The sequence below is a fragment of the Carassius gibelio genome, chromosome A10 (genome assembly GCF_023724105.1).
Source record: "Carassius gibelio isolate Cgi1373 ecotype wild population from Czech Republic chromosome A10, carGib1.2-hapl.c, whole genome shotgun sequence".
NCBI classification, from domain to species: Eukaryota; Metazoa; Chordata; class Actinopteri; order Cypriniformes; family Cyprinidae; genus Carassius; species Carassius gibelio.
In genome coordinates this window covers 3,386,888-3,410,179 of record NC_068380.1, presented here as the reverse complement: position 1 = coordinate 3,410,179, position 23,292 = coordinate 3,386,888, and the positions used below count along the sequence as shown (strand labels likewise).

Genomic DNA, 23,292 nt, shown 5'->3' with positions numbered 1-23,292 from the left:
GATCATAATTTACCACCCCCCCCCTCAAAAATAAATAAAAATAAAAAAGGCATACGCATAAAGAAAATGCAATTTATTTATAATAAATATTTTTATTGCACTGTGACATTTTCATGATGTTTTCACGTTCAACTAACAAAATTTGTATTACTGTAATACGTAACTTTTGAGTTTCTTTAGTAATTCTCATTTTTCTTACATTAACGCTTCTAATATTTTCATTCAATATTATTCCATTGATAATTATTCCAGATTTTAGACTTTAAAAATACAATACATTTCTTAACGCGCATGAAAAGTGCACTTAATATAAAATAATACATAATATACAATTATCTCAATTTATGTTTATCATGTGTATTTTATATTATGTGCACATTAATAATTAATTTAATTAATTATTTTAATAATGTGTCAGAAAATGTGCAAAACTGTCAGAATTATTATTATTTTTTTAATCTCATTAAATATATATAATGTACTATTTTTCTATTTATGTATCATATTTATTGCACATTTTTATATAACATTTTTCGGAAAATGTGTGGAAAAAATAATGCATTTTTAGACATTAATTAATTAGTGGAAAAGATATAAAAATTGAAAAACTATTAATTTCTTGTTGAGTAAAAACGGCGCACTTTCAAATAATATTCAATTTAATCTAAAATCTGATTTAGGGGTGAGATATAACATGTTTCCTGACAGATGCCGTGAGATTCACTCATTATTTTTTTAATTAATATTCTTCTTTTACCCCATTTCCAAATTTTGTCCCATCATTCCAGCACTTTTTCTCCTTTCCCTTTCCCATCAGCTTTAATGAATTATTAACACACAGCATCTGAAGAATGATACAGTCGACGAGTAAATACCAAGCGAAGCAACTGATTTGTGGAGCTGTCTGGCGATGTAGCACATCACACGATGGAGAGGCTTTAAGGGACGAATGAAGTCTCAATTAGTCCTCTGATATTGAAATGATCATGCATTTTACATGAGAGAGGGCGCTAATGTTCTGATGAGGTCATGTTTCTATAATGGAGAGAGAAGGATGGTGAGGCGGGGAGAGACGGGACGGACGCATTTGTCAATCTGCGCTTGGCGACAAATTGATAAATCCGGCCGTCTAGATGATTACCGTGCATTTTTAGTACAGGTTTCAAATTTGCAGCCATGCAAATTTGAACCGCATAAACATGCTCCTGCTGCACTGTAGTCGCACAGTCGTAGCAAGAGAAGCTTACTTAATATCGATAGCGGAGAAGTGCTGGAAACGATAAGCGATCCGAAAATCCCAGCAGATTGGGAGCTTTGAGGGGGATTGGCGCCAAGCTCACCAGGTGGCACGAGCTGACTAGCAGCTAGGTACTTCTTATCGGAGAGGATGCTGGCGTAGAAGCGGATCATGATGCTGATGTCCTCGCGCAGACGCTTGTCTCCCTGAGTGGGGAACTTTGAAGCAACGCTGAAAAAGAAGAAGAAAAAAATTATGATGATGATTCATTTATTTGACTAAGCACACAAGCAGCCAAAAATATAAAGTAGCTTAGCAGAGACTGCCAACTTAAAAATGAAAGTCAACTGCAAATCAAAAGAGTTATCTAGGGTTGTCAAACTATTAATCGTGATGGAACGCATTCAAAAATATAAGTGTGTTTACATTAATATATGTTTGTGTACTGTGTATTTTTTATTATGTAGGTATAAATACACACACAACATGCATTTGAGAAAAACTGTATTTAAAAAAAAAAAAAAAAAATGAAAAGTTTTATATTTATATATAAAATATTTACACACTACAAACACTACTTGTAATTAAAAAAATTAACATTAACAGAAATTAAATAAAATATACTTAAAGCTAGTTTATTTTAGCCAGTTGCCAAGTTTAAATTGAAACACCTAAAATAACTAAATCAAATAATTTTTTTTAATTTTAATTCTTTAATTTCTAATTCTTATTAACATGCATTACTTTAGAGTTTTTAATAGTAATTAACAAATTCTCTCGCATTCATCTATTCATTATTCGTAATGCTTCTCGAAAAATATTACTTTATTATATAATTACTACATAATAATAATAATAATAATTAACATAATAGTCCATTGATAATCATTACATACTTTATTTGGCTATTTATATGCCTGAAACCTTGAAAATGTTTTTTTTTTTAATTAAATTGTTAGCTGAAAGTAAAACCATAAAAAACATTTTCATTATTTGTAATAAAATAAGTATAACCTGAAATATTACTCATTTTCTTTCAGCTAGTTACCAAAGAGAAAAATGTATCATTTGAATTTCTTCAAATTAAAGTACTAAAATAAAATACTAACAATTAAATGAAAACAGAAAATAAAAATCTAATTCAAACTGTAACTGTAAATCGATGATACTAAAGTCCCACTGCTACAACAACAGATTTAAGTTTAAACAACAACATCTTCATCAAAGTAAAGTGTGAATTGCCTTAACTTTGATGTAGATATTTAAATATGACTAAACACAAACAGAGATTAATACAAATTTTACGATGCTTTGTGGTCGGTTTTGTTTTGTTTTCACTTGTCATCGTTTCCTCTCTCCACAAGCATTTATCATTTATCAAAAACCCCAATCTAAGCAGTACCTGAAATAATCGAAGGCGGTGGAGTAAATCTTTTCCCGCAGCACGTTACGGATCGTGGCGTTGGTCACGACGTCAGAATGAAGGAGCGAAAGTCCGAGAGTCAACAACCTGAGGGCACAGAAATACAGTTCAATCCTAGGGTTATTATAATTAACTAAAACTAAAATGAAAACTAAATCCATAAAAAAAAAATAGAAAAATGTAAAAAGAAGTTAATCAAAGCTGCATTTCAAGTCGATGTAATGAAATAACTAAAACTGAAATAAACATGAATAAACTCTATATAGACATATTTAAAAATAAAAACTAATAAAAATGACACACAAAAAAACAACAAATTAAAAAATTAAAAATACTAAAATAAAACTATAAAAGTATCTCAAATTTACTCAAATATCAAGTGTAAATGTAATAAACTGCACTGAAAAAGGTTTGGACTTGTTTAGGATTTACTAACAATTTTAATTCCAAAATTGCTAGTATATTTCACAAATAATTACAAAACACAGCAAGTAACGCATCAAAAAAAATATGAAATTTTGAGGTAGAAAAACTGAAATAGTATTTTCTTGTAAAATGTAATATGTGCACAATTTTTGTAAAAAAAAAAAAGATTTATTTTTTCTTATGCAAAGAAAAATGTTGTTTACAAATTTGACATTTCTTTCTTTTGATTTAGGGATGAAATAAGACCTTGTTCTTGACAGGCTCAGTGAAATTCACTCTGGTTTTGCAGACCAATTATGTTGAATTAACTGTGAATGTTTGGAGCAAACTGAAGTCTGAAATAATCTTTAATAATCCAATAATCTTTATTTGAAACAGTTTCACAGTGCAGTGTTCTTACTAACCTGAAGCGTGGTCCAATGGCCGCCACGTGGCGGTTCAGGCTGCTTTTCGGGCCGCCAACATTGAGACACAGAGACCTTTGCAGAAGAGTGCCGAAAATCTCCACCTGATCAGCACTGCTGTACTTGGCGATCTCAAAGCGCTGGACCAGGAACTAGACAAATGGAGAGAAAAAATGATTTGATGGAATAAATAAAATGTTTGACATTTTGGTAAACCCCCCCAAAAAACAAATTGTGAACCGTTTTTCTCAAAAAGACCGATTCTGTATCAACGTGAAGTGAAAGGTTTATTAATGCAATTACACAAGAGCGACCCTCATCAAAAATCCACAGCGATAAACTCATGACGGGTAAACAGGGTAACAGGAAGTAACCTCGATCCAGGTGTAGTGGGGCGTGACGTCGGGCGGACAGGGGACGGGTTGGCTCTCCTCGGAGGCCGCCAGGGGGTCCGCCTCCACCTGGGCGTCAGAGAACAGCCCCATCTTCAGCTCGATGGTCATCTGCCACGCACCTGCCATCTCCCGCATGAACTGACCCCAGAACAGAGGAGAGACTCAGTGAACACTAGCCAAAAACACTGGAACACCTGCATAGCTCAGATATGCACGTTACATGAGGAAACATCGAATATAACAGCACAGATTTAGACTTCATCGTGAACAGAATATTAGAGCACTGTGTGCATTCTTAGACTTTACATGTGCAAATGTTTGGAGGTTTTCAATACAATACAATATATTACTGTATAATAAAGTGTGTGTGTGTGTGTGTGTATTTAATTTTATTATACAGTAATATATAATAAATCAAATTAAAAACTATTATATTAGTATTATATAAATATTATATATATATATATATATAGTACAGACAAAAAGTTTGGAAACATTACTATTTTTAATGTTTCTGAAAGGAGTTTCTTCTGCTCGTCAAGCCTGCATTTATTTGATCAAAAATACAGAAAAAACAATAATATTGTGAAATATTATTACAACTTAAAATAATAGTTTTCTATTTGAATTTACTTTAAAAAAAAAATATTCCTGTGATGCACAGCTGAATTTTCAGCATCATTCCTCCAGCTTCAGTGTCACATGTAACATCAGTCGATCACATGATCATTTAGAAATCATTCTAATATTCTGATTTATTATGAGTGTTGGAAACAGTTCTGCTGTCTAATATATTTGATCAATAACAGGTTAAAAAGAACTGCATTTATTCAAAATAAAAAATAAAAATTCTAATAATATATTTTCTTTACTATCACTTTTTATCAATTTAACACATCCTTGCTGAATAAAAGTATTGATTTTTTTTTTTTTAAAGAAAAAATATTACTGACCCCAAATTACTGACCAGTAGTGTATATTGTTATTACAAAATATTTATATTTTAAAAACATAGCTTCTTTTTTTTACTTTTTATTCATCAAAGTATCCTAAAAAAGTATCACATGTTCTGAAAAAATATTAAGCAGCAGAACTGTTTCCAACTTTGATAATGAATCGTCATATTAGAATGATTTCTAAAGGATCATGTGATAATGATCCTAAAAATTCAGCATTGCATCACAGAAATAAATGATCATTTAAAGTATAATAGTTTTTAAAAAATATTTCACAATATTAATTTGTTTTCTGTATTTTTGATCAAATAAATGCAGGCTTGATGAGCAGAAGAAACCTTTTTCAAAAACATTAAAAATAGTAATGTTTCCAAACTTTTGGTCTGTACTGTATATATATATACACACATTGTAAATAATTGCAATTGTATTTAAGTACTACTTTAGATGTACTTGTCTATTTTACTACATTTGTTCATTTCTGTCAGTTGCAGCTGATAATAATTAATATATAATAATTAAAAACTAATTTAATAATTTTTTTGCATATACAGTAGTATTATAAAGTACTACTATACATTTCAGTATGTTTTTAATTTATTATTTTATTTCCTGCTGTTTGAATATTATGTTGGTTATGTGATTACAGCTCTTATTTATTTATAAATGACTGTTTACTGGAATAATGACTTGAGATTTCTTTTCTTACATTTTATTTGGGTTTCGAGACCATTTCATTTGACTGGTATTGGTATGCATTGACTAAATACTGGTATTATGACAGCTCTACATATACATATGTGTATCTTACCGGGACTTCAACGCCTGTCCTCGCAGCCAGGAGCCATTCCCAGCAGGCAATAGCTGTTTCCATGCCATTCTCGGTGAACATCTTTAATGGAGACCAGCAGAGGCGATGCAGCAGCTGAGGATCCCATTCTACACAATAAACACAACATTAACGACTGCCCGTTGTCTTACTGATCTTCTTGTCAGCATACTGGAAAACTGAACTTGATTTGTGGTATATTCCAGTGTTTCATTATGCAACTTGATGGTATGAACATCTATTTGAAGTGTAGTAACATGCCTTTGGAGCTGATGAGCAGCGCAGTCATTTTGAACATGGCTTCAGTGAAGGCTTCCGGCTGACCTCCGTCCAGAGCTTCATTCATCTCACGAATCATCAGCTTGTTCAGATCTGACGTGCTCCGCGTGGCCTCGGAGAAATGGATCATCCCTGCTACCTGTATACGAGACACGTGTCTGAGCTTCTTTCATAAAACCCCCAGCAGCCTCGGCTTTATTATTCAGCATTACCTCTCCAGCATAGCGGTTTCTCAGGTTGAGGGAGGCCATGAAGTTGGAGTAGTCTTTCTTCACACATGCTGGTCTCTCTGTGAGCTGAGTGGTCTGAAACAGGAACAATATTGTTAACTAAAATAAAAAACAATTTTTATTATTATTACTTTTTTTACTTGACAAAATGAATGCTAAATCAAAAAGTCAAATAAAATATAAATAATAAAATCAGTTAGACATAAAACTCTAAAATAAAACATTTAAATCTTTTAAAAACTTAAACTGGTTTTATTTCAGCTAGCTGAAAAAAAAAAACTCAAAATAAAAAATGTAATAAACTTATTGGTTTTATTTCAGCTACTTTCAAAAAACAATAACCCAATAAAAAAAAAAAAAAACTGAAATAAACTTAGTTGTTTTATTTCTGCTAGTAGCAAAACAATAACCCAATAAAATAAAAAATAAAAACGGAAATAAAATTAGTTGTTTTATTTCAGCTACTTTCAAAAAACAATAACCCAATAAAATTAAACATAAAAAATAAAATAAACTTAGTTGTTTTATTTCAGCTAGTTGCAAAAAATAACCCAAAAAAAAATAAAGAATAAAATAAACTTAGTTGTTTTATTTCGGCTAGTTAAAAAAAAAAACAATAACCCAATAAAATAAAAACATAAAAAATAAAATAAACTTAGTTGTTTTATTTTCGCTAGTTGCAAAACAATAACCCAATAAAATTTAACATAAAAAAGTAAAGAAACTTAGCTGTTTTATTTCAGCTAGTTGCAAAAAAAACAAAAACCCAATAAAACTAAACATAAATTTTTTTTATAAACTTAGTTGTTTTATTTCGGCTAATTGCAAAAAAAAACCAATAACCCAATAAAACGAAACATAAAAAATTTAATAAACTTAGAAGTTTTATTTCAGCTAGTTGCCAAGGCAAATTTTCTAACCTTCATTTAGTTTAACTAGATGTACTTATTCAATTCTACTAAAACTCGAAATAAAAATGAATAAAAACTATATGGACATATTTAAAATAATAATAAATAATAAAAAAACAACTTTGATCTTTGATCGGTCTGAATTGACAGAGGACATACTTCTCACATAACTTCCTGATTGTTTATTATCACTAAGGCACTAGTCATTATCTCCCTTCAGCATGAACTGAGTCTCAGCAGAAGCGGCTCATCTTACCCCCAGACTGGTGCTCTGTCGATTATATCCAGCGAAGTGCAGGATGCTCTCGGTGGCCATCGCCAGACCCGTGTGCTGAGACAGACCTGACACCCAGTTCTGGTGCTTATTCAGGTACTCCTGGGGAAAATACATCGATGATGTTCAAAACCACTGCAGAGGACAATCGTGATAGTGAATCGAGACATTTTGAAAGGGAGGCCAAACCTGTAGGTGAGATTTGGTGACCGACGGCGCCCACTTCATGGCCTCTTTTAGGATTTCTCCACAGCGGGCAGCAAAGTCTTTCACTATGCTCTAAACATGACATATGAAATCCCAAATATATCACTAACACATATGCAATACCACGCTTTTAATAAGAAGCCTAATTCATATCTATGCATTCTTAAACTCATTTTATATTGCAGTGGAAAAAGGCATATACACGGATACATTTTTATTGTTAATTTTAGTTAAATTACAAATTAGGTAAAAATAATAAAATTAATATTTATATTAAACATAAATATATTTAGAATTTTGTGTGTTATTATTATGTTTAATAAAAAACAGATATACATATATATATATATATATATATATATATACACATATATATATATATATATATATATATATATATATATATATATATATCACATTTAATTTTTTATATATACGTACATTAAAATATATTCATAAAAATATAAAAACATTTATATTTACGAAATGTACGTATAATATAAATCTACATAAATTATTTTTTACTGTATATTTATAACACAATTATTAATTATTATATTAAACATAAATATATGTACATTTTTGTGTTGTTATTTTTATTATTATTGTTTAATAAAAAATATTTTATAAATAATTATTTTATATTAATATAATACACACATATAATACAAATAAATATATATATATATATATATATATATATATACATACATACATATACATATACATATACATATATATATATGATAACAATATAAAAACATTTATATTTAAGAAATGTATGATATAAATATACATAAATAATAAACTGTATATAACAAAATTATTATTATAATAATAATTATTATTATTATTGTTATATTTAAACATTTATATAATTACACTTTAATAAACATTTCTAAAAGTGTAAAAGTTTCTAAAAGTTTAAAGTTTTAAAAAAATATATATTTATTTTTTATTATTTAAAGCATATTATATAACTAAAATTGGTTGCAAGTACATAAAGTTCCTGTGGCTTTATAAAGCGTAGAAAAGCAAGAATAAGTCAAGTAAATGCACCTCTCTGGCCTCGTATGTATCCGGCACGGTGATGCGATACGGGGTGTCCGGTATGTCATAATACGGCTGGTCTTTGTGGATGTCCTGAAGAATTAAGAAATCAATAATTTATCATAAACCTCTCCTTTAACACCTCCAGACGGGGAAATAATATCTAAACTTGATCTGAGCAAAGCGAGAAGCACGTACAGCACTGAGTGAAAGAGACAGGGTCTGTAATATATCCAGCATGGTCCTCAGGACACGACCGCTCCACAACAAGTGCGGAAAACTAGACCAAAAACAAAGAGACACAGCTGCATTGAACATCCAAGAAGAAGAAATGCACTTTTCTATTGTGTCAACTGTCCCCACACAGAAACATGAGAACACATCTACAGAAACAAGATCTGTACACAACACATTAGTGTTCAGTACGGTCTGTGATTGTAATGGAGAAAGACCCACGTCTCAGCGAGTCCTGACAGATATTTGTCTGCAACTCTGCGGATTCTCTTGTGAATGTGGTTGAAGTTGACCAACAGGAACTGAGCATGGTTTTCTAACTCCTCCTCATGAGCTTTAGTCTTTTCCTAAGAAAAAAAGATATATAATATTAGAGGATAACAACGAGTGGCCGAGTCGAGATGTTAAAGCGGTTCAGGTGATTTCTCATTTACCTTGTCAGCCATCATCTGCAGAAAGACGTCGAAGACCTTGTCACCCACCGCTATGACACACTGCATCATTCCTGAGAGGATGAGAGTAACACAATCACAGCACAGCTCACAAATAATCATCTACTGATCAGACATGACTCTTAAAACAAGACTCTATGGGTTAAAAAAATAGAGATAAATCACAATGCATTAATGAATAAAATGAAATGCGAGTTTTCTAAAATGTTTAATGTATAATTGAAAAAAGTCCTGATTTGCATGCATCTCCAACAGGTTAATATGAACACTGGATAAAGCTGGGTTTGTTGCTGTAATAGTGTATCAGAATCATAAAATACAGTATTTCAACAGGGAGGAAAAAAAACATTGACTATTTCACAAATTTTATGAGCAAGCGACACTTCAGAATATAGGTAGCAATAACACGTATCTTTAAGAGCAACCGAAAAGGAGTCATTCTGAGAGAACAAAACCATACGTTTTAATCCATCTATTAACAGATGAATGTTTTAAGATCTAACCCACCTGATTTATCCTTCTGGATCGCTCGGTCCTCAAAGTATCGAAACATCACTTGGAAACGATCCGAATCCAGCGAGCGTAACACCCTGAGAAGATACAAGAGGTCACATGACCGTTCAGACTGAAAGACGTGCCCCGCTCGACAGATCCGGTGTACCTCATGTACTCCAGGCGGTAGACGGACAGCAGGTAGGTGGACATGGCGAAGTCCAGTTTATTGATGAGCGCAGCCACTTCCGGCGGAGGATCCAGCAGGTTAATGATGGTGCCTCTCAAATCATTCAGCTCGGCCTAGAAACACAACACACAGCGTTCGGTTTACAGGATCGAACTGATGCGTGTGGAGGCACAGTTTCAGCAATCATGTCCGGAAAGACTATTCACATTCAGTGATATTATCACATTATATATTTACCAGTCATAAGGGTCAATTTTTTTAAATGGAGATGAATGCATTGATAAATAATCTTTCCATTGATGCATGGTTTGTTAGGAACGGACAATATTTGTCTGAGATACAACTATTTGTAATGCAAAAAAAAAAAATCTACATATTGAGAAAATCATCTTTAAAATTTTTCAAATTAAGTTCTTAACAATGCATATCACTAATCAAAAATTAAGTTTTGATATATTTACGGTAAGAAACTTAATGGAACATCATCTTTATTTAATATCCTAATGATTTTTGGCATAAAATATATATATATATATTTTTTTTTGACCCATACTATGTTTTTTTTTGGCTGTTGCTTGAAATATACCCCAGAGACTAGGCACTGGTTTTGTGCTTGAGTCACAGTTAGTCTGCACTGGATAATAAAAGCCCATCTCTGCCAGAAGACTGAAACAAAATAATTTTCTTCTCAAAATGCTGACTTTTGTTTCTTGCAATTTGGAGGATTTCCTCATATAAACGCCCAGGTTTCTCACGTTAACTCAGTACTGAGAAACACAATCTCACAATTCTGAGAAGACAAGTCAGAATTCTGACATCCGACAAACTCACAATTGTGTTTAAAAACATAGGAACTCACAATTTATATTATTCCATAGCAGAACCAAAAAAAAAACAAGAACTCCGAGTTTTGAGAAAAAAAGTAAGATTTGCGAGATATAAATGCAAAATTGTGAGATGGAAATTGAGAATTGTGAGAAAAGGTCAGAATTCTGAGTTTTTTTTGCACAGGCACTGTTGTCTCCTGTAGAGCTGATTTAGTTTTTGCTGAAATTATGCTATACTTACTAAAATGTTTTACATTTTAAAGCTTTGAAACGGTCTGTATAAGGCCCTTCATGTGTAGAAATAAACATGACTTGAATTGACCAAAATGACCTGTCTGATTTGGCAACAATGCAAGCAGAGAGCAATCTGAGTGTTACTGATGGAGCAGTACCGGAGTCACCGTGTCGTTCTTCAGCGCAGAGTTATACTGCAGCTCTGAGCGAAGCGGCTCTCCGCTCGGGAACGTCAGCAGCGGCGATTTGGTTGCAATCTCACACACTCCCTCATACCACTCCTCCGGCCACAAACCTGAACGTGGAAGATGACACAATCAATGAGATGGATATTCACATGGCTTGCTAACACAAGGCTTTGATTTAATATTTGAGTGTTTTTAACACAGCATTAAGTGGCTGTATAATTACAGAGCTTCCTTCCTTCCTTCCTCCATATAGAACCATGATTAGTGTTGTCAAAAGCCCCGATACTTTTGGTACCAAGTCGGTACTAAAAAAATGAAAATGTGACGGTAGCAAGTTTCTTTAAGTAAGGGGGTACCGAGCACCCGGTGAACCCGGTTCTGGACGCATGCAGCGCTATGATTTCCGCGAAACGGAAAACACGGACGGAATCTTAAAATCCAGTCATGAAAAAGAAGCTTAAATTTTAATATGGACAGTCACGGAATTTGTTAAAGTTAGCATAAATTAATCAAATCAAATCTCCATATGGACCACTATCTGTAAATGTTAAGCTGCAAAATGTGGTTGTAATCTGAATCCTGCATGTTCTGCACGTCTCTGTATGAATGAATGAATGAATGGTTTGTTTACTACATAGACTGAAGCGCATGAAGCTTGCAGTAATTTCAGCATATGCAGTCTCAGTGAGGACATAAACACATAAACTACATCACCAGAACTGTTCTGAGTCACTTCACAAGCATTTTACAGTTTCATTTGAGAAAACCAGTGTGAAAATAAAAGTAGCCCGTCAAAATAAAAGTTCATTTTTAAATAAAGGCATTGTGCTAGATATTACTATTATTTAGTAGAATGTATGTGATACTGCTACTACTGTTGAAAAAAAATAATAAAACTTTCTTTTTTTAAACAATCACAATCAAAATATTTCTTCCATGTTTTAATTTTAATACCAAGTCCCCTTTATTTACCAAATAATAAAATGTTTAAATCTCATCAATTAAAAGACAAATAAAATTGTGGTTGAAACTTGTTTACCGTTTTTCATAATTATATTACTTGTAGAAACACTTTAAACATAATTGAAAATAAGTTTAAAGAATGGCATCAGTTTTATTTTATTTTTTTTGATAAAAAGTGTTTTTTCTTTCTTTAATTAGAACATTTTTGTGTTTTACTTTGGTACCGAAATTGGTCTCGAGAGCCGTGGATTTTCACTGGTATCGGTACCGAATACTGAATTTTGGTACCGTGAAAACACGATACGATACTGGTAAAAGTTATAATATGTTATCCAATCTTAAGAAAATTAAACAGCTACAACATACATGTTGACTAGCGAGAGTTATCTGACCTGAGCCCTCGACAGCGAAGCCCATCACAACTGAATACAGCCAGAAATCTCTGAACAACTTCTGCAGTCTCGGTTTGGCCTCTTTTATGGGCGACAAACGTTTGGTCAGCTGTAAGATAAAAAAAAAAAAAAAAAAAAAAAACAGTCAGATGAAATTATGAACCGCATAACATCAGGACAACATCATAAAATCAGGTTTCATCCAAAATGATTATTTATGCAGAGTAAAATAAAGTGAGTCCGCAACGTAACAGCCGACTTTGTGAACATGACTCAAGCAAGCATTAAAAAAAAGTGCAAATCTGCATTTATTTGATTAAAATACAGTTAAAATAGTCGTACTGTGAAATATTATTTTCTGTTATTATATATTTAAAAATGCAATTTATTCCTGTGATGAAAAAGCTGGCAATTTTTGGCAGCCATAAACAAAAATTATTAACAGTTAATTATATTTAACAATATAGGAAAACAGTTATTTTAAATTGTAATAATATTTAATTATATTAAAGCATTGACAATTAAAATAAATGAGAAATAACAGAATAATCAAATAAAAAAATGCGTGGGGCGTTGTGTTAATTTTGATCATATTTCGCAAACAAATCAGATTTACTCTAGAAACCATTTATATCAGTTTCATTTCTATAGATTTATGGTTCAATAAAAATGGCTGTTTAAAAACACTAACTATTAAATAACTAATTATTAATGTTTAAATCATAAACTAAATTAAGAGAACCATTTTGTTGTTGACGAAAGGTGAGTGACTCAAATTTCAATAGATGTGTAGTGTAGTGTAATCTACTATTGCATGCAGTCAGTGTCACATCTCTTACCACAGCAATGACAGGAATCAGAACTCCTAAATTCCCAGCGCTGCTGGACGCCTGAGGAAGAACAAGCAAAAGAAACACCACATTACTCAACTGCTTCATTTTAGCTAGATATCTCACGACTTTCCCACTGTCGCCTGTGAATGCGAAGGACAAATCCAGTGATCTGCCCTGAATTAAACCGATCCTCCCTGCTGTGACTTTCAGCAGACCCTCTTTAATCATCATATGTGACCCTGGAGCCTCTGGGGTATATTCATAGCAATATCCAAAAAACAACATTGTATGGGTCAAAATTATAGATTTTTCTTTTAAACCAAAAATCATTAGGATATTAAATACAGATCATGTTCCATTAAGATATTTAGTACATTTCCTTCCATAAATATATAAAAACTGTATTTTTGATTAGTGATATGCATTGCTAATAACTGATTTGGGCAACTTTAAAGATGATTTACTCAGTATTTAGATTTTTTTGCACCCTCAGATTCCAGATTTTCAAATAGTTGTATCTCAGACAAATACTGTCCGATCCTAACAAACAATACATCAAAGAAATCTTATTTATTCAGCTGATGATGATGCATTAATCTCAATTTTGAAAAATTGACCCTTATGACTGGTTTTGTTGTCCAGGGTCACATATAACATTTACAATGTCCCATATAATAAAAGCAAAATGTGCTGTCGATTGTTCAGTGAAGCAGAGGAATAATAAATGACTTTAATGTGAAGGTTTGGTACCTTGAGGGCCGGGCCCTTCTCACTGGATCTTTCGCTGGCTCTCTTCCCCTCCAGCCCCAGCTGCACAAACAGCTCCAGCAGATTCACCAGCAGCTCATCCACCATCTGCTCTGTCTGCAGGTTTGCTGCGATGTTGGCCAGCGCATTGATCACGGCCAGAGAACAGTGTCTGCAGCAAACATGACCGAACGGAGTTAAAAGACAAGCTACAGATGCAAATGAAACCGTACAGTCGTGCATTTATGTTCTTTGATGTGCTAGTGACATCATTACTGTAACTGTCAGCACTTTATCTTTACATCTCTTCTGACTTGCTGAATTTTCATGTGTGTGTATATGTATATGCAATTTTTTTTATGTAGTCAAGATGGTCAAAAGTTTTTAATAATTAATATCTTTTAAAGGTTTCAAAGACTGAATTTTTCTTTATCAGAAATACAGTAAAAACAGTAATATTATGAGATATTATAACAATTTAAAATAACTGTTTTCTATTTGAGCAGATTTTAAAATGTAATTTATTCCTTTGATGCCAAAGATGACTTTTAAAAATATATTATTTTTTTAATAATCTAATTTCACAATATAAAATTTGTTGCAGCCTACATGAGGAGTCTATGAATAATAATATATATATTATATATATATTATATAATATATATATATATATATATATTATATATATATTATATAATATATATAATATATATATTATATATTATATATATATATATATATATATATATAATTTTAATTATTAATTTTTTTTTTTTTGGTTTTCGTTGCTGACATTGCTGATTTTACATTGATCACTTAGCAAGCTGTTGATTTTGTATTAAAGAAAAAATTATTAAAAAAATATTAATAAAAAAAAATTATATATATAATCAATTCTATGAGTTTTAACTTGATTTAATACGATTTAAGTTTAAATGTACAGCCAATTTGATTTTAAATATTTAAGGCAGCAACTGAAGTTTTTAAGTGGAAGTGGAAATTTTTTTTACAGTGTATGATCACTGAGTGAAACAGAAGAATTAGTATAATTAAGGACACAACCTGATTTTATCTAGTGGGATTAATATGATTTTCTCCATCCACATGCCACTGGTAAAAATAAAAATGTCACCTGTATCCATGATCCTTGTAGTCTTTGGTGGAGTAAACCATCGAGCTGGCCTTCACACTAATCTGCTGAAACAAGTTCCAGACTTCCTGATAAATGTATTGCTGTGGGAGACAAACAGATGGGAGATATTAGCACCAGTCTGCTCAAAACACTTCCTGTGACAGAAGACAGAAGTGCAGCGTACGTTTCCTGTGATGACCATACAGCCCAGCTGATCTATGATGAGGACGTCGAGCCGGGACGGTGGCTGGCAGAACTTCTGCTGCAGGATCTGAAGGATGGGCTCCATCACACGAGGAGTGTCCCTCAGGGCCACGGCGATGTGTCCTAAAGCTTGTATGGTGTGATCCGGGATGAGGTGGGCGTCCCTGATGGAGAGGGACACAAATAACATCTCAGAGACTCCTTACAGAATAACAGAACGCCTCATTTTCTTAAATTCCACTTGAATGAAACACTTTGAACTATTTAATGACTAGTAAAAACTAATTTTGGCTTAAGATGGGTGAGATGTGCTTTATTGTCAGATTTTAAGAACATACTTGTCATTTTCCTGCGAGATGTAGAGACGGTTGGAAAGACTGGCGAGGAAAGCCTCAACGATGACTGAGTCCATGCACAAGCCTGCTTTTAAACACCTGGAACAAGAAAAAAAAATTTAATTACTTATTAGTGACTAGTAATAAGTGGTCAACTATAGTATTGCTGTAGCTCAATTGGTAGAACATTGCACTATCAAGCGCAAGGTTGGGGGTTCGATTCCCCGGGAACACATGATGTGTAAAAATTGATAGCCTGAATGCACTGTGAGTCGCTTTGGATAAAAGCGTCTGATAAATGCATAAATTAATTTTTAATTTAACTATATGAGAAACTGCAAAGTCATGTTATAGACCGTACAAATTACAGTTTGAATCCCAATTCACATACTTCTACTAAATAAGACTTGTCTGCTCACCAAGGCTGCATTTATTTGATAAAAAATATAGTAAAAACAGTAATATTGTGAAATATTTTTATAATTTAAAATCAGTATTTTCTATGTTTATACAATTTAAAATTAAATTTGTATTTGTGATGCAACGCTTAATTTCCAGTGTCACTTGATCCTTCAGATATCATTCTAATATGCTGTTTGCTGCTCAAGGCACACTTTTAACATACTATTAATTGGAATGCAAAACTTCTAAGCTCTCATATTGCAATATATAAAAATTATGCATAGGAACTTTTACCTAAGGACATTTCCACACATACAAATGAGGTTTACCTGCATATGTTGTCGATGGAAATGTCTCGGAGCTGCTCATACATGGACGGCTGGGTCTTCTTACTGGTGTGAGAGCTGAAGGTGGACTGGGAATGTTCATTGGTCACACTGATCTTGATCTCTCCTGTTCCTGTTTAGAGGGAAATGGAGACCAACTACTCGCCCTGATTTAATACTATTTACTTCTTAAAGTAAAGGTTCACCCAAAAAAAAAAAAATGCTGAAAATGTACTCATTTTCAGGTCATCCACGATGTAGATGAGTTTGTTTCTTCATCAGATTTGGAGAAATGTATCACTGCATCATTTGCTCAGCAATGGATGCTCTGCAGTGAATGGGTGCCGTCAGAATGAGAGTCCAAACAGCTGATAAAAAGATCACAATAATTCACAGCACTCCAGTCCATCAGTTAATGTGAGTGAGGTGATTAATAGTGAGGTGAAAAGTGTGTAAGAAACAAATCTATAAAATCTACGTTTTTTTAACTACAAACTTTTGCTTCCGGCTAAATTACATAAATACATAATCCATAATTTTGTCTCGGGTGAATCAGGAGAGAAATCTGCACAGATCAAACACCTTTTACAAGTGAAACAGAACAAAACAGTCATTGGTTGTTGGATTTTGATGTTTTCACTGGAAGAAGCGTTATTATGGATTATGGGGTCATATTTTAGCTGGAACAACAGTTTAACCTTAAAAAAAAAAACATAATAATAAATTAGTTTCTTAAAAAACACGCAGCTTTCCACATTAACGGATGGAGTGGAGTGGTGTAAATAACTTGTGGATTATTGTGATGTTTTTAATCAGCCTTTTAGACTCCCATTCACTGCAGAGCATCCATTGCTGAGCAAGTGACGCAATGCTACATTTCTCCAAATCTGATGAAGAAACAAAATCATGCTAATCTTAGATGACCTGAGAGTGAGTAAATATTCAGAAACATACATATTTGGCTGAACTGTTCTGTGTGTTGATACACAGTGATCCAAGCAGCAGATCAGAGCTATGAAGGGGAGGATCTCACCTGTGTTGTACTGACTGTGGTACTTGTAGAGCTTCACTAGCACAGGTGAAGGCACCACTAGGAAATCTCTGAGAGACATGGTGACTGAATGAGCCACCACGGGGAAACGCTCACACAGGCGTCCGAGACCCTGTTTCACCAAACATCGTACATGTTGTATTTTACATCGAAACGAATCATTTCAGTGCACTGTGAGAGCGCCTCGGGACGCACCTGTAAGCAGCAGATGAGCAGAGGCATGTGAGCGATGATGACCTTGCTGGACGTCTTGGACTGCAGCTTCTCAGACAGTTTTGTGCAGAGGTTTTCCGCACCTGAACAACCCGATAGACGAACGGTTTAGAGAAGACACGTAACACAGACACGTAATACACGAGTCCTCTCGGAGTCTCACCCTGCTCCTCGGTGACGGCCCACACCATGAGGTCCACGCAGGCAGCGTTGGCCTGACAGCGCAGTTTGAGCGGGTTCAGCTCGCTGTGCAGATACTCCACGTCATGCAGGATCCTCTGCAGCTCAGACTGACTGCTGCTGAACTGCTCCAGAACGAAATCATGGACCTCCTTCACGAACGACACCTGCAGGTCTACATCAAACCATCACATAAACACTAACTGCAGGAGGAAATACTTCAACTTTTAGAGTTACTGACAGCCGGACGTCTCAGGTATGTTGAATGTTTGTGTGAGATTCAGTAGATTCACCCGATTTGGCTAATATCTAGAAAAATATATTGACTTTTTTACATTTATTTATTTTCCCTAACCTTTCTATTCCAGTTATCTAAACATTTACATTTCTTTTCTATTGTACATTTAAATATCTAGATTTTATTTGTAATAAATTGCAATTTGATTTTACTTACCGGTATTTGGTGTTAAAATATTAAATATAATTGATCAATCGTAAGTATAATAGAACAAAAAAATTTTTTTTATAAATTTTTGTTTGTTTAATTATGTGACAATAATTTTTTTTATTTATTTCTCCATAATTGTTATAATACATATAATAGATTAACAATGATAAAATTATTATTATTATTATAAATAATAATAATAAGAAGAAAATAACAATTATTTGGTTTTATTTTTATCAAATTATATAATTTTATTTAAAACCGTGATTTATTATGTTTAAATATTTAGAGTTTATTTGTAATAAACTGCAATTTAATTTTACTTATTTGATGTTAAAAAATTTAATATAACTGATAAATCATAAGGACAATAGCACAAATATATATATAGATCTACAATAATAATAATAAATATTAGATTTTTAATTTTTATTGGTAATAAATAGTGATTAAATTTTCATTTATTTATCTCTATGTACTAATCAATTTTTTTTTGTCACGTGCATATATAATCAGGTTAAATAACAACACCTTACATTGTAATGTTTCCATTACACACTATTAACAATGTACCTTTCATGTAGTATAAAGTGTCCCTCAGCATTTTAAAGATGTCCACATACAGCGGATCGCTGAATGTCTTATAGTGCAGATTAGCTGACGCATTGACCTGAAACAGAGAAAGCAAATACCCAGAAATCAGCAGAGTCTCTCTTTAGAACAGAACAAAGCAGAAGCATCCGAACCAAAGCAGATACCTCCAGGACTTCAACCATAGTCTGATCCAGTGTCTTCATAAAGGTTTCTGACACAAACTGCTCCACCTATCCGACACGAGAAAAACTAGAAACGTTAAAAAAGCCAACAAAAATATACTCAAGCAGCTAACAGCGTTCCAGAGACTGACCATCTGCAGAAGCTGCTTCAGTAAATCCAGGGGTATGTCAAACCCTTTACAGTTTCCGCCCGTGAAGAGCGGCGAGACGGAGAAACTGGAGCTGATGGTGGAGAAGTAGTAGTCGGGGTCCACAGCGCTGCCGTCAGGAAGATACGAGGCCGCTGGAGCACAAAAACAAGACCTGGTTAATACCCATCAGACAGCATTTCTGGGCATCAAAGACTCTAAATACTGTCCAAGTAGACAAAACGAATAATAAAATTAAATTACCTTCAAAATAAGGAGCAGAGGGGTCAGCAGGAGAACCTGGAGGAAGTCCAGCACGTTCTGGACTGGCCTAGAAGACAAAAAGAGATCAGCATTAACAAAATCACAACTTCAACAAATGCTAAATCATATAATCCAGTGCTTTATATATGTTTGTATTGTGATCTCATGTGTGTGTGTTTATATATTGGTTATGCGTTTTAAATATCAGCCGTTTCAAAGAACTTTACATTATTTTTAGTAATAATATTTCATCCTATCAGAAGTATGTATGTGATATTCTAGAGTATTTTATTTAAATGTTTTTAATCACAGGACACTTGCTGAGATGGGTGTCTGTAAGACTTTTTAGTTGATCAAGTAAACACAATTTAAGCAATAAATAAAAGAAATTAATCAAAATGAAGGGAGTTTATGATTAAAACAAGAACAAATATCTGCCACTGGGGCAGAAATAATCCCTTATCAAAGGGAAAGTGATTATTTTATGACCTCACTGATGGATACTTGTTTTTGTTTGAAGCATAAACTACTTTTTTTTTCAGAAAACGAGAACTTCATATCTTCACTTCTCCTTGATTTAACCCTTATGCGTTGTTAGGGACATTTTTCTCCACTAGGGGGTAAAGTTGACTCTTATTTTGGCCACAACTTTCTCTGTAATGGAAATCAATGGGGCAAAAACAGCCACCAACAACAAATTAGGGAGAAAACATTTTAATCTAATGCTACACAAAAACTAGCCTGGTAATACCAGACTCTGCTACTTCACTTTGCTTCGTAGACAGAGTCTGGAATGGCATAATAGAGAAGTGTTTTCTCTCTCGCTAGGGGGCGCTTGTCTGAAGTTTAAAATCATTGGTTACCCGTAGCCAATCAGATACGTTTAGTTATGACGTATGTTATGTGCCTGTACAGCTGCATCGAAGCACAGACATCATGCATCGAACTCAAATCTATGATTGAACTTCCACTGTAAACCTGTTGTAAACACATGATGATGCGAGTGAAATACCAGAGTGAACATGGCTGTAAACGACTTTTGCAGTTTGAAAAAGAGTTGAATGTTCTCCATAACAGAGCGAATTGCATCCCGTGCCTCGTTTCCCATTTCCGCAGTCGTTTCGGTTTTCGATTTCTCTAACCTACAATGTAAAACTCGGCACTTAGCATCTACGTCACGGCTCTCAGCCCGCCCTCTGCTCGTTGATTGGCCCGGCTGTTTCCAGACCGGTGGCAAACAGAAAGCTCTGACGCTGTATCAGACTGAGTACAGAAGCGAAATTAAATTGAGCGGAAGTAGGAAGTCTGACGTAGTCAGGCTACACAAAAACTAAAAATGCATCAAAGCCAATGTTGCTACTAATCTTTAACATGCCCAAGACTGTTATAAAAAGTAAAAAAAAAAATCCAGCCACAATTACTTTTATATTGAAAATAAGTCATTTTGTTTGTTTTTTCCCCCAAATCAGTGACATCATTTATGAACATGGCGATTAAAGAGTTAAAATCTTGGATTTTTTTAAAACATTTGGTAGTTTTGATCAGGACTGAAGTTTATTAACAGATTTATGCAAAAAAAATTGAAAAAAAAAATGAATCTGACACATTTTTACAGCAGTTTAATTGAGTGGATGTTTTCATCCACGAAAAACTCGAAAGGGTATAGTAGTGAATTTGAACAATGCACAAGGGTTAAGAACGTTTAGATGTTTGTACTGTAAAACAAGACAAGAATATGGAGGAAGATAATTTCTTTTTTTTTCAGTGCATGCAACATTTAATGCCAGGCCTTCATGAAATCACAACTTTCTGCTCTAGTTTAAGACATTTTCTCAATTTGTGGATGGGCAAATTAAAAAAATCTAAAGATGCAAACGCCCTCTGCTGGCTGAAGAAGAAAATGCATCCGGTACCTGTTGTGAGATGCTGGAAACGCTGCTGGTTTTGTGGCGTAAAGTGTCGCTCTGGCAAGCGGTGAGGAGCGAGCTGGGTAGAATGGAGCGGAAATCATTAAAGGATCGACGTCGGGTCACTTCCTCCCCGTCTCCTGCGCCCAAGGTCTGAGGACTGACCCGTGGGAAGAGTTTAGACAGCAGCGGCTCCTCTGTGTTGCTGTAGCGGCCGAACGCTCGCACCACGCCGAGCAGACAGGGCACAGTGTATTTACACAGGCATTCTGGGGAGGAACATCAGAAGAGTCTTTTTATTGCACACTGAATAACAGCAAAAGACAGTTCAATTCAACATGAAATCCAAATGGATTATTTCTTTATTCATTTCAATTAATTAATTCAATTTATTTTATTTCAATCATTTCAATGTATATGGTCATATTGTGCTTATTCTAAAGAAAAAGAAAAAACAATTACATAATCTATTTTATATAAATATCTTATAATTATATATTTGAATTGTATACACTGCCTGTCAAATGTTTCAACTAATTACAATTTTTTATGTTTTTGAATGTCTCTTCTGCTCAACAAGACTGCATTTATTTGATAAAAAAATAAGAATAAGAATATTTTAAAAGAATAATAATAAAAGTAAAAATAAAAAATAATAAAATATTATTGATTTAAAATAACTCTTTTCTATTTGAATGTATTTTAAAATGTAATTTATTCCTGTGATGAAAAGCTTAATTTTACTCCACAAGGTCCTTCAGAAATCATTTTATTATGCTAATATGCTGTTCAATTTTTTATTGATACAAATTATTATTAAATAATGAATATAAATATATTCAAATAAAAAAAAAATGCCATTTTAAATTGTAATAATATTCAACAGTTTTACTGTTTTTTTTACTGAATTTTTTTATCAACAAATCAAAAAATTCTTGGTGAGCAGAAGAGACTTCTGTAAAAAAAATTTTTTAAAAAACTTTTGTACAGTTGTGTTATTAATCATACAATATTGACCAATAAATCACAGCTCGTGTTTCAAGATCTAATCAAACCCAGATGAATAAAATAAATGCTCTGTCTCACATTATGACAGTCAAGAATTTCACACGAACACCTACAAATAAAGTACGATTCTGACCTTTATCTTGGCCTTTATCGATGTTCTGACACATTTCCTGAAGCACCTGCATGAGGTTCATCAAAGCCTCCAAAATCTGAAAGATATTTGATTGGAAATGAAACACATCAGAGCTGCTCTTGATCCTTTGTTAAGTGGAGGGAGATTATGCTTCTCTTTTGAAATACATTAGGACAGCAAATCTAAAAATAATAATCAGAGGAACACTGACAGAATCATGGGACGACACACTTATGACAACGATCCTGGAAGAGAACTGAAAAGCAGATTCATCAATTCAACAGCGAGCGAAGTCATCATAGACACACACCTGCATTCTCATGGACTCGTCCATTTGAGCAACGTCTGAGAGCATCGTCACCAAACAGAAGGAGAAGTTCTCCGCAATGGGAAGTGTTTCTGAAAACACAGGGATGAGAGACATCTAAGATCAGGAACAACTGAGAATGAAATGCGAATATGTTATAAAAAGGCAGATTTTTAATACCTCGTCCTTTCCTCTCTGAGCTCTCCTCGATCCATTGCACTCTGGGTAATCCCTTCAGCAAACCCAACAAGTACGGGACAATTGTGTCCTTATGCTGGAGGAGAACACGATCATACAGTTCAGGA

At 33.5% G+C, this 23,292-nt stretch overlaps 1 protein-coding gene across 2 annotated transcripts in view; it reads right to left on the bottom strand.

The window, feature by feature from the left end:
• The window catches only part of LOC128020842 (phosphatidylinositol 4-kinase alpha-like), a 39,487-nt gene that overhangs the window by 13,536 nt on the left and 2,659 nt on the right, over window positions 1-23,292 (bottom strand). Inside the window, exons 3-36 of one of the 2 annotated variants that reach the window (XM_052607595.1) lie at window positions 23,168-23,261; window positions 22,991-23,079; window positions 22,681-22,756; window positions 21,546-21,808; window positions 19,633-19,699; window positions 19,372-19,523; window positions 19,223-19,288; window positions 19,038-19,134; window positions 18,000-18,191; window positions 17,819-17,919; window positions 17,606-17,735; window positions 16,576-16,705; window positions 15,848-15,943; window positions 15,490-15,673; window positions 15,306-15,406; window positions 14,177-14,345; window positions 13,433-13,483; window positions 12,594-12,702; window positions 11,209-11,345; window positions 9,969-10,102; window positions 9,815-9,897; window positions 9,290-9,360; window positions 9,078-9,202; window positions 8,820-8,901; window positions 8,631-8,714; window positions 7,554-7,643; window positions 7,347-7,466; window positions 6,162-6,254; window positions 5,932-6,088; window positions 5,653-5,780; window positions 3,865-4,023; window positions 3,491-3,642; window positions 2,640-2,747; window positions 1,248-1,468 (exon numbers count right to left, since the gene is read on the bottom strand). In XM_052607595.1, coding sequence (XP_052463555.1) covers window positions 1,248-1,468; window positions 2,640-2,747; window positions 3,491-3,642; window positions 3,865-4,023; window positions 5,653-5,780; window positions 5,932-6,088; window positions 6,162-6,254; window positions 7,347-7,466; window positions 7,554-7,643; window positions 8,631-8,714; window positions 8,820-8,901; window positions 9,078-9,202; window positions 9,290-9,360; window positions 9,815-9,897; window positions 9,969-10,102; window positions 11,209-11,345; window positions 12,594-12,702; window positions 13,433-13,483; window positions 14,177-14,345; window positions 15,306-15,406; window positions 15,490-15,673; window positions 15,848-15,943; window positions 16,576-16,705; window positions 17,606-17,735; window positions 17,819-17,919; window positions 18,000-18,191; window positions 19,038-19,134; window positions 19,223-19,288; window positions 19,372-19,523; window positions 19,633-19,699; window positions 21,546-21,808; window positions 22,681-22,756; window positions 22,991-23,079; window positions 23,168-23,261 — 4,111 coding nt within the window. The remainder of the gene's footprint in view (window positions 1-1,247; window positions 1,469-2,639; window positions 2,748-3,490; window positions 3,643-3,864; window positions 4,024-5,652; window positions 5,781-5,931; window positions 6,089-6,161; window positions 6,255-7,346; window positions 7,467-7,553; window positions 7,644-8,630; window positions 8,715-8,819; window positions 8,902-9,077; window positions 9,203-9,289; window positions 9,361-9,814; window positions 9,898-9,968; window positions 10,103-11,208; window positions 11,346-12,593; window positions 12,703-13,432; window positions 13,484-14,176; window positions 14,346-15,305; window positions 15,407-15,489; window positions 15,674-15,847; window positions 15,944-16,575; window positions 16,706-17,605; window positions 17,736-17,818; window positions 17,920-17,999; window positions 18,192-19,037; window positions 19,135-19,222; window positions 19,289-19,371; window positions 19,524-19,632; window positions 19,700-21,545; window positions 21,809-22,680; window positions 22,757-22,990; window positions 23,080-23,167; window positions 23,262-23,292) is intronic. The other variant, XM_052607596.1, reaches the window with a different exon arrangement.